The 17,221-nt window shown below is 38.4% G+C and overlaps 1 protein-coding gene across 1 annotated transcript in view; it reads right to left on the bottom strand.

Moving 5' to 3' along the window:
• Positions 1 to 12,200: 12,200 nt before the first annotated feature.
• LOC115433295 (angiomotin-like) overlaps positions 12,201 to 17,221 on the bottom strand; it is a 45,273-nt gene continuing 40,252 nt past the window's right edge. The window contains 2 exon segments of the mRNA XM_030154620.1: positions 12,201 to 12,695; positions 15,110 to 15,364. Of these exon segments, the coding sequence (XP_030010480.1) occupies positions 12,553 to 12,695; positions 15,110 to 15,364 (398 nt within the window). The 3' untranslated portion in view covers positions 12,201 to 12,552.

The following is a 17,221-nucleotide window of genomic DNA, read 5'->3' on the forward strand; positions in this document are numbered from 1 at the left end:
GGCAGAGTGAATGCCGGGCCCAGTTCTGGTTCCGGTTCCGGCAACAAACGTCGTACCCCCTCAAATACAAGTTTCAAGGTAGGGGAAAGGAAATGAGGTGCACAACAACGGGAGCTGAGCCGAGTTGAACTGGTTCCGTGTAGTGGAAATGTGGCAATAGAAGAATTAGTAAAGCGTCACAGCCCGCTGCCCCCCCCCCCCCCCCCCCCCCCGAACCAAGCCCGGCATCGTCAGTTATTATTATTTGTTCATACTGTATATGTTACATTTTCTGTGCAGATGGAAATATAAAAGACAGTTATTGCAAACACATCTGTTTTTACTCTTTTATTCCCTCCCACAATGAGAATCGTTAAGGAATCGGATCGATAAGCAAAATTGATAATGGAATCGGAATCGTTGAATTATTATCGATTCCCATCCCTATATGAGACACCTGAAAATTCTTAAGAATACACTTTAACATTATCCTGCCTGTTAGTAAATGTTTGTACATTTGTAGATCCACTGTGATCTGTAAACTGTGTTAATAAGAAGCTGCGACAGGGTGGTGCTGAAATTTCCCTTACTTTAAAAAAAAAAAAAGATATTTCAGAGTGTACATGGTTGTTCACATTTTCATAATGTAATTTCATTTTCACACAAAAAGAGAAATTTATTTTATAATTTTCTATTTTAGTTATTATTTCTAGGTTATTATTTATCTGGTCTGACCCACCTGAGCTCATATTGGGCTGAATGCAGAACCTGAACTGGCATGAGTTTGACAGCCCTGTTTCGAACCAGCGGAGGTGAAGTGTAAACAGTGATGTTCCAGGTGTGTGTTTGTCCGACTGGATCAGTTTAACACCGACTGCACTGCATGTGTTGGATTCACACAGATGGTTTTGAAGCTGTGCCATTACTGCTGTATTTTATTGAATAAAAATAGGTTTTATATTTAAATGTGGTGCTTTGTGATTTCTTTGGTAGAGCTGAAATGAAATCCAGTTGAAGAATTCATACTATGTAGCAGTGACATATGGAACAACAGATGAAGATGTTTCCAAAGGTCAACTGTGATGAAGGCTTTGAGCTGCACAAATGCATCTGATGGAAAAGCAGCTTTAACCCTTTATAGGACACTCAATGAAATACTTGGAAATTCAACATTTCAACCTCAGTGTGTTCTTGGGCGTCATCATCTCTTGGGGTAACTCTTTAAAACCTGATGTGTCACGGCTGACACACCCTGCACATGTGCAGTTTGGATGGATGGAACCCTTTCACTGTTTGTGAAACCTGAGACATTGCACTTCATAGTTTTATTGGATCATTACGGTCGTTTCACTCACACTTGTACTAGAAGCTGGAGAAGAAGCTGTTTTAGCAGAATTATAACATGCAGTAAATTGGAAATGACTGCTAGATTCGGAAAGTTCTAGGTGCTCTGGAAAAACAGGCAAAAGGACTCACAGCATATTTTCTAACCTTTTCATTGTCAAAACTAGTGTGTTGACCCATGTGGATCCACAGGTTCTAGATGTGGCTGTTTTTATGCTGTTGTGTATTCGTGCATGTTGTACCGTACTTGTCCAGCAGTCACCGCCAAAGCGTTCTGACCATAGCAACGTAATTGTAAGGCTATTGTATTAAATATAGGGTTCTATACAGGTAGGCACTGTAGGGTCCAGGTTCTGTTCAGTGTTGTGTGAAACCCTTCTTTGGTAGATTACCCTCAGTATTTTAATGTCAAAATGACGGACGACCTCCAGAATTTTCCATCATCTTTAAAAAAAAAAAAATCAGTCAATGACAGAATATTTTCAGTTCTCTGTGCCCTATGAAGGTTAAATAAACGTACTTGTCACATGTGGAGGCGTCTACCTGAGGGTCCCACCTGAGGGTCCGATGAACTCACACAGTTCTTTGTCTTAAAGTTGGAGCCAAGTTGTCGAGACACACAACATGGCCATACTTTGGACACACTGGACATACTTTACAGAGCCGGCATGAAGAAAAGAATTTATTAACATTTACTATGAAACACTGGAATTGTGCTTTTTTGCATTCAATTACAAAACAGGTTTCCAAAGGCACCAGTCAAACACGGTAAATCCAACCCAGTAACAGACCTTCTGAATCGATGACATCACTGCTGCTCATGTGACCGGATGTGAAATCACAGGACGTGTTTAGAATCAGGGATTCCACACAACAGCTGTTCATCTGTAGAGTCCAGACAGAACCATTCATTTTGTAGTAGTGGTCTTAGTCCTTAGTTCTGGGTAAAGTCCACCCAGGTTTGGGTCCATCTCCTCTTCATGGTGTCAGTGCGTTTGGACTTGGTCCTGGGCATTCAGTGAACTGACCCCACTGAGCCTCTTTGGTCTCTACTCTTTTGGTTTTCACTTAAAATGATGAACCTTAACTTGAACTTACGTTACATGTGAAAAAAAACAGTTGCTGACATTGAGATTATGTAGACGTAGATTTACTAGAAAAATGTGATATATCGTTAATATGAAATTAAAGTCGTATGTTACCTCTACAGAGCTCGGCAGAAGTGACATTTCTGGCTTCTTGTGGTGAGTGGTTTTTCTCTGAAATATGGTCTGTGATGAACAACAGCACAGGAGATTTTCACATTTCATTCTATTATATAAAAGCAAGTAAATAAATATCCCACTCGTCTCTTTTGAAGCGTTTATCGGTCTTTAAAGGGGTTTTCTAAAGGCGAAGACACACCAACCTGACTGCCGACTGTCGCCAGACAAGGTAACCTGACTCATCAGTCGACTCTCGTCTCCCCGACGCAGTCAAAAAAGTCTAAAGAACTCACCAAACCAACTACCGACGTGAGCATACGTTCTGCGCTTGAGCGAGACGTAAACCCAGAAATGACGGAACATCCCTGTAGACCAAAACCCAGAGCTCACTGTCAGTCATTGAGTGTTCAGTAGTCCAGATGGGTTGGTGTTGTTGAAGTCGTTGAATGGATGGTTAGTCATAAGAAGATCCTGGTGTTGTCAGCTCTAAGGCTAAGAAGAAAGATGTCGCAGGCGAAAACTGAGGAGAAATGGCACTATGCTAACAATGCTAACAGTGTTGACTTGATGGAATGAATGAAGTCCACAGTCACTCATTCAGATCCGATCTGAGCAGTGAGTGAACTATTATAGAAGACAATAATGCCATGTTTCCACTACATGGAACCGGCTCGACTCGGCTGTGGTACCAGGTCCTATTCCTGGAGACCGTTTCCATTACAGGATACTACTGACTTTACTGTACCTGGTCGTCATAGTGATCCGGTGTGTTACTTCCATGCCATCTGCTCAGAGTTGCTGATAAACTCGCTCGTTGCGTGTTGTCTCGTCAAACTCATGCTGAATTTATCGTCGGCCACCAAAGACTGAATCTCAACCAACCATGGTGTAGTTTTTCAGGCTGTCATCATGTGGATTAACCTACTGCTAACTTTACTGTCAACTTCTTCATCTGGTTTTTGTAAAAGGGCGGGTCACAGAAACAGCTTGACCAATCAGTGGTCTGCAGTGTTTACACAGTGTCACCTTTTAGTATCTGGTCCCCAGTCCTGGAACCTCGGCGGAGGTGATACCAAAAAACTAGTACCAGGTGCCAGATTCCAGGTCCTTTTTTGTAATGGAAACGCAAAAAGGCCCAGTCGAGTCGAGCCGGTACCACGTACTGGAAATGCGGCATAATAGTGTGCAGTACCATGGCAGAGCTGGATTCACATGGAAACTTCTCCTTCACTGATTCACCAGTCCAGGTCTATCCCTCCACCAATCAGACTGGTCCGACTGAATGATGGGTAGTGGACGATTACATGTGTTGAATCGGCTGAAAAGACTGGAGACAACATTAACGACGGCCGATCGAACGGAACAGACCAAACAGACTCATGTCACTGACCTCACCCGACTGACTGACGAAGTCCGACCAACGAAAATCAGGTTGGTGTGTCTTCGCCTTAAGGAATGGTTAAATCGCCAGAGTGTTTCTAACATGCGGACGTTAGCGTCACATCTACGTCGGACAGACGCGTCATTCCTGCATCATTCCAGCTCATTTAAGACTCAACATGTGACGACCTGCTCGGCACTCGTCCGTTCTACTACCTTTGGTCACAAGCTCAGAGGATACTTGGATTTTCTTGGAAGACATTCAGGGTCAGTGCCAGAACCCGTCTACGGTGCGAAGTGTACCCATGAGTCCCCACATTGTCCCAGCATAAAAACAGCCCAGTGCCCCCCCCAACCGCATAAACTCTGTCCATGCTGATGCTCATTTCCCATCAGTCAAACGGCATCTGTGAATACTTTTCCTGGAGTGTCTCGTGTAGATTAATACAAGTGCTTGGAAAACATTTACAGTTATCTGTGACACAATCCAGATCAATGTAAGAAAGAACCCCCCCGCCCCCCCGACCATGTGCTTCTACATGAAATGTTCAATGAGTTGTAAATATCCAACAGAAATTTTAGACAGTTTTCTGGTCAGAACTGTGAACAGCTGGGTCAGTGGATCTGTTGGGAATTGGATTTTCTGTTCAGAAACAAAAGAAAAACTTGTAGTTAACTGATTTTTGTTTCAAAATATAAGAATGAAAGTTGAATTTCAAGGCGTTTTTCTTTTTCAGTGTTAAAACAGATAAACCAAATTTAAAAAACAGGTTTTTCATTTTCTTTTTCTAATGACAAAAAAGAAAGTTACTTCCTGACAGAAATGGAAAAACGGACCAAAAACACCTGTTTTTTTTGTGTCATTTTCAGTTCATACAAAATCTGGACATCGTGGACAGTCATGGAGGGAGCTTGTCTACGATGTCTACGATGTCCAGATTTTGTACAAACTGGAAGATTTGTACAAACCCACTGTTCATAAGAATTTTTGGGACCTAGGCATTAGCACTCTTTCCTTGAAAATGACAACATCTGGTCGCAGAAAATGCCTTGAAATTCAATTTTAATTCTTCTATTTTAAAACAAAAATCAATAAACCACTAGTTTTTCTTTTGTTTCCGAAAAGAAAATCCAATTACCAAAAGATAGACGATGGGTTTGTATGACTCTTCCAGTTTTCCATTTCTGTCAGGCAAGGTTCTAATAGTTTTGGATTTTTCATTATAGTTTAGTTTTATTCAGTTTTGACTTTTTTTTTCTGTAATTCAGTTAGTTTTAATTCATTTTTAGAGCAGGTTTGCTAGGTTTTATTAGTTTTCATTATTTTCTAAATGCTTAGTTTGTTTTGTTGTCTCTTTTCTCTTCTTCTCTGTGGTCGTATTCAAATAAATCCCAGACAGGACTCTGCTGCTTTAGTCTCCATGTTTCCAGGTAGAGTGGGGACCAGAAGACGACTGGAAACCACAAGTGAACACAAGTGACGGACCGTGAAGTGTCGCATGGTGACACCAGCTAAAATTGCTGGAGTGAAATAAATTGATTTCGTATCAATCCGACATTGAAAAAAATGAAAACAAAGGGAATTTTATCCGTAATTTTTATCCGTTTTAGTTAGTTTTGTAAACACACAATACAGTTTCAGTTAGTTATCGTTTTTTTCTTTGGATTATAGTTTTTATTTATTTCAGTTAACGAAAATGTTTTTACAATTCTAGTTTTTGTCATTTCGTTAGTTTTCGTTAACGATAACCTTACTGTCAGGTAGTAACTCTCTTTTTTTTATTAGAAAGCAAAAACAAAAATCAATTGGTTTTTTAAAATTTGGTTGATCTGTTTTGACACTGAAAAAGAAAAACACCATGAAATTCAATTTTAAAACAAAAATCAATTAACCACTAGTTTTTCTTTTGTTTCTGAACAGAATATCCAATTGCCAACAGATCCACAGACCCAGCTGTTCACAGTAGCTCAAACTTGGGCACTTTCATCCTCAGCCCATTCTGTTTTCACCCCAGACCCCCAACCCCCCCCACCCCCACCCCAGACTGCAGTCAGCCCAAAGCGTCACATTCATGATCACTGATGCCCCTTCGGTCCCACTTGAACTCCAAAAGCCCCGATTATCTGAGAACAAACCCAACCAGGTCAGTCAGCCAGCTAATGAAACTTTCAGACCGTCATTTTCCACGTGTCCAGAGAGGGACGTCCCAAACCCCGACAACACCCTTCAGGACGCAAACGAAGTAACTGAAGGTTATTTAAGTTCTGCACAGACACCATGAGGTACCAGCACCACAGTTTGTTTTAGGAATGCACGTATGGTTATCCTCATATCATAACTGTAACTCATACACAAATGGACAAAAGTATGTGGACACGTAGAATCCAGGTGTTTCTTTTCTAACAGGGGTCTGGGATCCAAAACAATAATGACTAATGTCAGAATACAGTTTTATATTATGGGATAAATATCATTGCATTGGTTAGTTTGGGTTAAATTGTTATCTTCGTTTCCAAAATGCCTCAGTAGTCAATGTCGGTTTTTCCATTAAATCACAAATGCGATGATTTGTTCATTTATTATTGCGAGATGACATGAGAAGTCATTCCCTAAACATGGTGACAAACATAAATATGTTGATTTACAGATATATTCATTATTATATATTACCCCTCTATCTTGTCCTAAATTTAAACATTATTTGGTTTCCTGGTGTGTTCACACATACTGCACCATGTTTGTTTTAAAACTCTTCCCTTTTAGTAACGTCCGTCAACATGTGTTTTTTTTTTTTTTTTTTTTTTAATTGTGAAATTGTCTTTTTTTCCATTAGGTAAATTTTTATGCGCAAGTTATATTCACATAATTTGAGGGTCAATTCAAAAGAGACCTGTGATGGTTAAACCTTAATTTCTCTCAAATTGGATTTTTTTTCTGATTTTAAATGTTCTTCCTCTACACCAACAAATTATTTACCCTCATGCCTTCATTTGCGGTTGTTGGAATCTTAGCTTCTTAGACTGAAAACTGTCCATTTTTTGACAAAATGGTGGAGGTGTTCTCACTGAACTAACACTATTGTTAATGCCAACTTATTGAATGCTAACCATGAACTGTAATACCAAGTAATATCAACTACTGAATAAATCTGAACAGATACAGCTGTAGATTAGTGACACATTTGAACAAACGTCTGGGATTAAAGTCAGACACTGCTTTAACTAATGTAGTCCAGTCATGCTGGTATTGTCAGTACCAATAAACATTATGAAACATTTCTGTAAGCACTTGAATATAAGTAGAACAGAGCTGTCTGCTATGAAAAAAAAAATTCAATAAATAAGGCAAGGCATAATAAGGCATAAGGTGTTTTTTTTCTAACGGGTCTGGGATCCAAAACAATAATGACTAATGTCAGAATATAGTTTTATATTATGGGATAAATATCATTGCACTGGTTAGTTTGGTTTAAATTCTTATCTTTGTTTCCAAAATGCCTCAGTAGTCGCTCTTCCGTTGAACATCTGTGCAAAATTTTACCGATATTTACTAAATGCCGAAAAAACAGAAGTGCGTAAAGTCGTTTTTTTCATTAAATCACAAATGCGATGATTTGTTTATTTATAATCGCAAGATGACACGAGAAGTCATTCCATAAACATGGTGACGAACATAAATATAGTGTTGATTTACAGATATATCCATTATTATTATTATATATTACCCCTCTATCTTGTACTAAATGTAAAAAATGATTTGGTTTCCTGGTGTGTCCACACAAACTCTTCTTCTTCTCTTGTAGTAACGTCCGTCAACATCTGGTTTTTTTTGTTTTTTTTTTACTCTTGCGACTTTGGTGAAATTGTCGTTTTTCCTTTAGGTAAATTTTTTTGCGCAAGTTATTTTCACACAATTTGAGGGTCAATGGAAAAGAGACTTGTGATGGTTTTGACTTAATTTCTCTGAACTTGGATTTTTTTTTCTGATTTTAAATGTTCTTCCTCTAAATTTCTATAATATTTTTCCTGCTCTGACTGTAAATAATAATTTTCTTCCACATCTAACCATCTTCCACATCTTTCATCACATCTGACAGAGGAAGAAAAATCTAACATTAAAGTTTAAGGAAATATTGATGTTTATAAACTATATAGACAAAAATATTGGGACACATCATGTCTCCAGCTGTCAGATTTTTAAATAGTTTGTATCCAACAGCCGTAAGACTGCTTAACCAAAGTTGAGGGGGTGAAGTGAAATACAGAATGTGCAACAATAGGTGCAATAGTGACTCCTCCATCATGCAATATTTCTTTTTTATCTTTACTATTTATTTATTTTAGTGCAGTTTTTAATATTTTATCATATATATGGGTTGTTTTTATTAGTTGGTGTTTTTAGGATTTTTTTTCTCTGTTTTTATTTTGTGCTGTGCATTTTGCTATTTCGTTCTGTAACCGCATCTGGGATGTTTTTATTGAATGACAACTAATAAATCTGAATCTGAGATGTCCTGTTCATGAGGATCGGACACAGAAACATCAATATTAATAATCAATATGATATTTATCCCATAATATAAAACTATATTCTGACATTAGTCATTATTGTTTTGGATCCCAGACCCCTGTTAGAAAAGAAACACCTGAATTCAACATGTCCACATACTTTTGTCCATTTGTGTACGAGTTAGACAGTTATGAGAGGAGGCTAATAGTGTGTAATTCGTGTATGGACAGAGGAACAGAAGGCTGTATTTACAGTTGACACTCAGACTCCTGTATGTCATGTGTCATCACTTGTCATTTGCATTCGTTTGCACTGATACTCGACACGCCGACGACCATAAGGCTACGATCAGACGGAAAACGTCCCAAATCACAGACTCAGAGTAAATGTACGAGCCTCCGTCCATACACATCGGGTCAATACCCTATTTACTTGACTTGTGATTCTCTAAATCACAGGTGTCAAACATGCGGCCCGGGGGCCAAATCCGGCCCGCCACAGGGTCCAGTCCGGCCCTTGGGATAAATTTGTGAAAAGCAAAAATTACACTAAGATATTAACAATTCTTTTAGTTCAGGTTTTACATTCAGACCAATTCAATCTCAAGTGGGCAGGACCAGTCAAATATGATCATAATAACATAAATAGTGACAACTCCAAATTTTTCTCTTTATAAGTGTAAATATACAACCTGAAATGTCTTAGGAGAAGTAAGTACAATTTTAACAAGATTCTGCCTGATATTAAATGTTTTTTGTATTTTTTATATTACAATTTACATGTGTAAATGATAAACTGAGGCAGAATATTGTTAAAATTACACTTATTTTTTTCAGTTTGTTAAGGTTACTCACATTGTTTTAAAGGATAGTTTGTAGATCTAAACCTTTTCATAATGTAAATTTACTTTTTTCGCTCTTAAATGTAGAGAAAAGTTTGGAGTTGACATTATTTTTTCTGTATTATTCTGTTATTATTGTACTGGTTCGGCCCACTGCAGATCAGATTTAGCTGAATGTGGAACTGAGCTAAGATGAGTTTGACATCTGTGCTCTAAGTGCCGTCTCTGACTTCAGTAAAATAAAAACCTCATTAAATATAAATACCTACTGCCACATGTTTTAAAGTAATGTCACAAACAAAGGAACCACATATAATAAAGGAAAAAAAAACAGGTAGTGCAATAAAATGCAACAAAAAGGTAGCTGATAATGTTTGGTCCAAAGGGGTTCTTATGCCTCCAGTGACACAGTCCATGAGGGTCCTGGATCAAGACCAGGACACAGAACCACCAGCTAAACCAGCTCCGATACCATAAAGTACTGGTTTACATTTGGGCTGAACAGAGGCAGGAAGTCCCGCCCCCATGCTGAAATGTGCTGCCGTCACTTTGTCCAAACATTAACACGTATGTGAAGGCCTCAGGACAAAAGGTTAAAGGTAGTGCATTCCAAAGTGCGCCTGAGCCTCCACATCCGACAAACTGAAATCCTTCACCTTCAAATCAAAGTTGACTGGAGCGTCGGGGTGCACGGGCCCGTTACAGCGACAGTCTGGGCTTCATTTTCTACTTTTGATGCCGTTCTCCAGCACAGGGGCGTCAAACGTACGGCCTGTGGGAGGAATCAGTGAAATGCAAAATTTGCACTGAAGAAATGAACAATCAAAGGGTGTCAAACTCATTTTCAATCAGTCAATTTTCATTTTCAAGTGGTTCAGACGAGTAAAATAACAGCACATATAATACTCAAACACATAAATAATGAAGTGAAAAAGGAACGTTACCTAAAAGGTTGAGAATTTTCATATTTAACCAAGAATAAGTGAACTATTGCACATCCTATAGTGACATCATCCAGACGGTTTGTTTTTCTTTTGTTGTGGAGCTGTTTTTTGGGTTTATTTATTTATTCTTTTTTTTTGTTGTTGTTGTTGGTATTATTATTGTTATTGTAAATGTTTTGTATTGTGTGCTGTTGATGATTTTTGGTTTTTGTGTTGTTGTGTTGAGTGTATGTACATCCTGTTTGTTGAGTGAGTTGTGGGAAATTGTGGTGTTTTGTTTTTATGTTATTAATGACCCCAGGAAGAGGAGCTGCTGTGGTGTGCAGCAGCTAATGGGGATCAAAAGTAATAAACATGATGAAAATGTTTACATTTACAAACTATCCTTTCACAAAAAATGCAAACAATCCAAACAACCATGAACAACCTGAAATTTCTGAAGAAAAATAAGAGCAATTTGATCCATATTCTGCCTGTGACCAAGGTTCTAATAGTTTTGGATTTTTCATTCTAGTTTAGTTTTATTTAGTTTGGACTTTTTTTTTCTCCAATTCAGTCAGTTTTAATTAGTTTTTAGAGCAGGTTTGCTAGTTCTTATTAGTTTTTTTGATTTTCTTAACGCTTAGTTTTAGTTTAGTTTTAGTTTTGTCGTCTCTTTTCTCTTCTTCTCTGTCGTCGTATTCAAATAAATCCCAGACAGGACTCTGCTGCTTTCTCCCAACTTTAGTCTCCATGTTTCCAGGTAGAGTGGGGACCAGAAGACGACTGGAAACCACAAGTGAACACAAGTGACGGACCCTTAAATATCAGATGGTGACAGCAGAGAAAATTGCTGGAGTGAAATAAATCGATTTCATATCAAGCTGACATTGACAAAGACGAAAACGAAGGGAATTTTATCCATAATTTTTATCCGTTTTAGTTAGTTTTGTAAACACACAATACAGTTTCAGTCAGTTATCGTGTTTTTCTTTGAATTATAGTTTTTATTTATTTCAGTTAACGAAAATGTCTTTATAATTCTAGTTTTTGTCATTTCGTTAGTCTTCGTTAACGATTATAACCTTGCTGTGACTAAATGTTTTGTGTGATCTGGAATGCACATGTGGAAATGAGGTAAATATTGCTAAAATTACACTGCGCTAAAACGAAGTGAAAAATGTGTGGTTCTTATTTCTGATGCTGTTTTTTTTACTGGTCTGTTCGTGGCCCCTGGACTCAAATGAGTTTGACAGCCCTGATCTAGCTGCTTCTTCAAACACAAACGGGTAAACTTCGATCTGAGGCTCAACACAATCAGACCGTTCGCTGTGGATTCCACTTTACAGTTTTCACAGGTGCTTCGTACAGACAGCTGTAGTCAAAGTGTTAAGGCAGGGGTGTCAAACATGCGGCCCGGGGGCCAAATGCAGCCTGCAAAGGTTCCAGTCCGGCCCGTGGGATGAATTTGCACAGTGCAAAAATTCCACAGATTCATTTTGGTTCAAGTTCCACATACAGACCAATATGATCTGAAGTAAAATATCCTGCAAAAAATAATGGCTATATTTTCTTCTGAGTTTGATGTGAAAAAATATTACATGATGTCTCTAAATAATGACAACTTCAAATGTTTGTCTTTGTTTTAGTGCAAAAAATAACATTAAATTATGAAAATATTTACATTTACAAACAATCCTGTACCAATAAAATGTGAATAACCTGAACAAATATGAACAACCTGAACTGTCTAAAGAAAATTCAGCACAATTTGAACTCTTTTCTGCCTGTTCCTCAGTGTTTAGTGTCTTTGTAGATCTGATCCATGATCCACATGTAGAAATGATTAGTTGAGGAATAATATTTTGAATATTGCACTTATTTTTCTTAAGAAAAATCAGTTTTTTTCAGGTTATTCATATCTTTTTTGTTTGGATAGTTTATAAAAGTACTCTAAGTATTTGCATAATTTAATTGGATTTTTTTTTTGCACTAAAACAAAGGCAAAAATTGGGAGTTGTTATTATTTATAGGTTATTCTGTTATTATTTTACTGGTCCGGCCCGCTGTAGATCAAATCGGGTTGAATGTGGAAGCTGAAAGAACATGAGTTTGAGAGCCCTGTGTTAAGGCATAACAGTGTTGAACTCCTGCTGTTCTTCTGATTTGTCGAAGATGTGACAGCGAACGGTAAAAAACCTCCTGTCATGTCGGACGTGCACATAAACAAAACCAGGCTGCGGTCTCTACGTGAGTGGTTTCCTCCGACTGCTTTACGTGTAGGTTCAGGTGAAGCTGCCGTCTTCTCTACTCCTGTGGATGATGATGATGAAGATGTTACTGAAGACGGAGGGCACATGGAGGGCGGGGTCAGATGAGGATCTCCACCATGTCGCTGTCTACTTCCTGCTGTTGGCTGGGCGGTGCTGGAGGGGGCGGGGCTGCGGGTTGCTGGGGGTGGGACTGCAGGGGAACCCGTCGCTCCAGGGTGCTGCTGTGAAACACTGGCACGTCTGCAACAAAAACACATCAGGGCGTAAACGGAAGACTGTAGAAGACTGAGTTTATGTTGTTCAACCTCAACTACGACGGAAAATATTTCATCATTTGGTTTTATTATAATGTACGCCAGTGTTTTTCAACCTTGGGGTCGGGACCCCATGTGGGGTCACCTGAAATTTCAAGTAATTGATAAAAAAAAAGACAAAAAAAAAAAAAAATTACTAAAGTTGCAAGGTTTCACTGTAAAAGGATCGACGTTATTCCAGTGCAAACTTTGGTGCTGCTGGTGGATCTAGACCCCAGGTGAACCTCTAAATAAGACCCTCCTTCCTCCTCATTTCAGTTGAACCCCTTGAACACTGGTTTCAGATGTTTGTGGTGCAAGAGTTTATCAGTTTGAGAAAGAACAGACTGTACCACACAACTGAAAAAGGGGATTGGGAGCAGTTAATGCAGTGTTTTTTAGCCTTAGGGTCTGGACCCCATGTGGGGTCACCTGAAATTCAAATGGGATCGCCTGAAATTTAAAAAAACTAAAAACTTACTAATAAAAATTTACATTATATAACTTAAATGTCATGTAAAATTAACGTTTATTTGCAACATATTATAGCAAACTATTACATGATCAAAAACAAATTAATTTTGGCAAAAAAAAAAAAAAAGTCTCCGTTTCGACTGTCTGGGGTTGTCTGAAATCTGTGATGTTAAAATGGGGTCATGAGACAAAAAAGGTTGGAAACCACTGTTGTACGCTGTGATGTCAGACAAATGTCATCATTATTCTTTATGAGATTCAAGATTCAAAGCGTTTTATTGTCATATATTGTGATAGTTTGAGTTTGGGGCTGTAATTTATTTATTTTACTGAGGGCTGTTTGTTTATGGATAATGTTGAATTAATAAATATGCTGCAATTATTGTTGAATTGTTGAGTCTGTTTGTATGATCACTGCCATGATCATATTAATGAGTATAATTCAATTAATGCTAGGGCTGGGCAAAAAAATAGATTTGATTGATTTTAGATCGATTTCGTTTTAATTTTGCGTAATTGATTTATAGTGGACGAGGTCGATTTTTCAGAGCAGGACCAGGAGTACGCAGAAGCACAACTGGCTCTGTCTTGCAAACCCCTGGGGAAGTCGGGGAATCTAGGTCTCGCTCTCGACGGCTCTGGTGTAGAAAAGATGTGGAGGAAGGGTGGGGAAAACCCCTCCGCTGGAGGTCCTCCCGGCCTCAAACTCAAACCCGCAGTGTGAAGGAACTGGACGCCCAGAGGTTTTCCGAGGCGAGTCACGGAAACTGGTCGTTCTTGGAATGATAACTTGGATCCATACTATCACCTATGGATGAGTATGTGGTTAGAGGAATAGTAAAGCAACAATGACCGACCCCCCCCCCCAGTCCCACTCCAGCCAACAATCACGAGGCGCATACCCCCCCCACCCCAGTGACTAGACGCCACCAGCCATGAAACACAATAAAGATGACGAAGAAGTCCGTTCTGATCCACTGCAGAAACATGGACATGTTTGTGTCCTGGTCATTATTTCAGAGCAGATTCCTTCTGCTGAAATGTCAGATTTATTTCCTTTCTAACATCAATATTGATCCCAGTATTGATGTGGTGCATGACTGCGGTATTCAAATAATCAGGTTACAACTCAAAATTGTACTTTGGTATCACTAAATTAATCTGAATCAATTAATGCTGAATCGAATCGATATTGGATCGAATTGAATCGTGATTAATTGATTCAGAACCTTATGAATCAAAATCAAATTGATTATGGAAATTTGCCATGATACCCAGCCCTAATTAATGCATCATGGAGCCGTTGTAGGTTAAATGTTAAAATTAAGAAAAATGTATTGTTTGAGTCTTGTATTAAGTTAGTGATAACGGTGTAAAAGCACTTGAGGGGTTGAATGAACTGAGTTTACACGTCTTCTTACTACTAACCCTGACCCATCATCTATAAATGGATCCTTTATCCTGATCATGTCTGTTAAACTAAGTCTGGACTCTGTTGGATTCATAGGAACATGACTGACTGAACTGGAAAGGAGTTCCATTAAAGACACTAATCCAACAAACATGAGTAAATCAGACATGTTCAGGGGATCAGCTGGATGTTCCATTCACTTCTACATGGAAGGGATCAGTGTTCAACCTTCTCAGCTGTCCTTCAAATTGAACATCTGTCCCTCCTCCTAGATTCTACAGCTGATAGATTTGATGTAGACAGACAGACAGACAGACAGACAGACAGATAAAAACTATTCAAACACATACAATAACTCAAAACACTATAAGCTCATGTTCTATCCTGCTATAGTCCGGCCCCTCCCTTCTGTCAGAAAAGCCAAAGGCAGTGACCCCCCCCCCCCCCCCCCCCCAGCTGTCTGGATGTCATGTGACCTGCGATGCGGTCTGGGATGTAGACCGGACTGGGGTTGGACAGGCGGGCGGGCAGCGTCATGCTCTGCAGAGCCGGGGTGCTGGGTTTGCTGGTGTCCTGGTTCTGGCCTTTGTCGGTCTGCGTACAGCTGTCCCTGCTGCCCGTCTTGGAGTGTCCCGCCGTCATGGGGGTGGAGGGGAGCACCGGAGACGGAGACGAGGAGATAGACTCCGCCCTCAGAGAGTCCGTCCTGAACTCTGGGCCCAGAAGGACTCCTGAAGAACCACAGAAGAGCTGTCAGTTCAGCTGGACCCACACACATGAATGGAATGGAATGGAATGGAATGGAATGGAATGGAATGGAATGGAACAGCCTTTATTGCAAGGTTCTAACAGTTTTGGATTTTTCATTCTAGTTTAGTTTTATTTAGTTTGGACTTTTTTTTCTCTAATTCAGTTTGTTTCAATTCGTTTTTAGAGCAGGTCTGATAATTTTTATTAGTTTTCATTTTTTTCTAAATGCTTAGTTTTAGTTTAGTTTGAGTTTTTTTTTTTAATATCTTTTCTCTTCTTCTCTGTCGTCGTATTCAAATAAATCCCAGACAGGACTCTGCTGCTTTCTCCCAACTTTAGTCTCCATGTTTCCAGGTAGAGTGGGGACCAGAAGACGACTGGAAACCACAAGTGAACACAAGTGACGGACCCTTAAATATCATATGGTGCCAGCAGAGAAAATTGCTTGAGGGAAATAAATCAATTTCGTATCAATCCAACATTGACAAAGATGAAAATGAAGGGAATTTTATCCATAATTTTTACACATTTTAGTTAGTTTTATAAACACACAATACAGATTCAGTCAGTTATCGTTTTTTTCTTTGAATTATAGTTTTTATTTATTTCAGTTAACGAAAATGTTTTTACAATTCTAGTTTTCGTCATTTCTTTAGTTTTCGTTAACGATTATAACCTTGCTTTATTGTCACTGTGCTACTCCAGTCAGTTCAACAATATTAATAAAACACCAATGCTACTGAAATAAGAATAGAGCGAAAATAAAATTACAGAAACTAAAAATAAGATCAGAAAAAACTGAATATACATTTACAAAGAAACATAAGAATAGAGCCAAGTAGAATAAAAACTAAAACTGGACAAAATATGAATAGGCAGAATTTACAGTATTAACAGTATGAGATAAGATGTATATATATGAACAACATGAACAGGGTCAGATCCAGACAAAGTGAACATCAGTGTCATAACTTAAAGTTTCTCCTATCATTTCACAAATAGGCTCATTTTTTAGATTAAGAACTCTTACTTTATGGAACTGTTTACAAAATTTCAGAATCACTTGTTGAAAAAAGATATAAAGATATAATCAATATAAAATGAAACCTAAAAAGGACTAAAATATGTGAATGCACTATTAACTATAATAATATTTGTTCAGACTCATATGTAAATACACTATTAACTTTAATAATAATATTTGTTCATCCAAACTGATCATTTCCACATTTTGGTCCAATATTGATCCCAGCTGTAGTTTTTCCGTCACAGCTACAGTCCTGTGTTTCATTTCGGATCCATTTATGATGAGAACAGCAGGTTTTGGACATTTGAATAAAGTCAATAAAATGAGGTTCATTTTCAGTCCCTGTGTCACGCAGCAGGAATTTCAGTATTTTTACTCTTAAATGTTCTTTGTGTCAGTTGTCCCATGTGTCATGTGACAGTTCTTACTCAGACCTGTTCATACATGGATTAAACAGATCAGTTATTGAGTTTAAACACAGACACATGGGCACAGGACATGGGTCCAGTATATTATGACTTTATAATCTAAATGATGTTTGTTATGTTGGTCGTTTGTCCAGGACTACAGGTGGAAATTAGCTTCTCTGCTAAATCTGGTGCATGCATCTTGGTCTTTGTAACTAATGCCAATAGACACTGTCCTGTAACTAAATAAATAAATACAAATACAGATGTGGTACCGCAGGATCTGAACCAGCAGTATGTATGTATTAACCATGAATAACAGTATGTAACAGTATGTATATCTATGAATTAGGTCCATATAAAAAATAGTGCATTTACATTTTGATAAATATTGAATAAATATT

Source organism: Sphaeramia orbicularis, chromosome 14 (assembly GCF_902148855.1).
Source record: "Sphaeramia orbicularis chromosome 14, fSphaOr1.1, whole genome shotgun sequence".
In the NCBI taxonomy this organism is placed as follows: Eukaryota; Metazoa; Chordata; class Actinopteri; order Kurtiformes; family Apogonidae; genus Sphaeramia; species Sphaeramia orbicularis.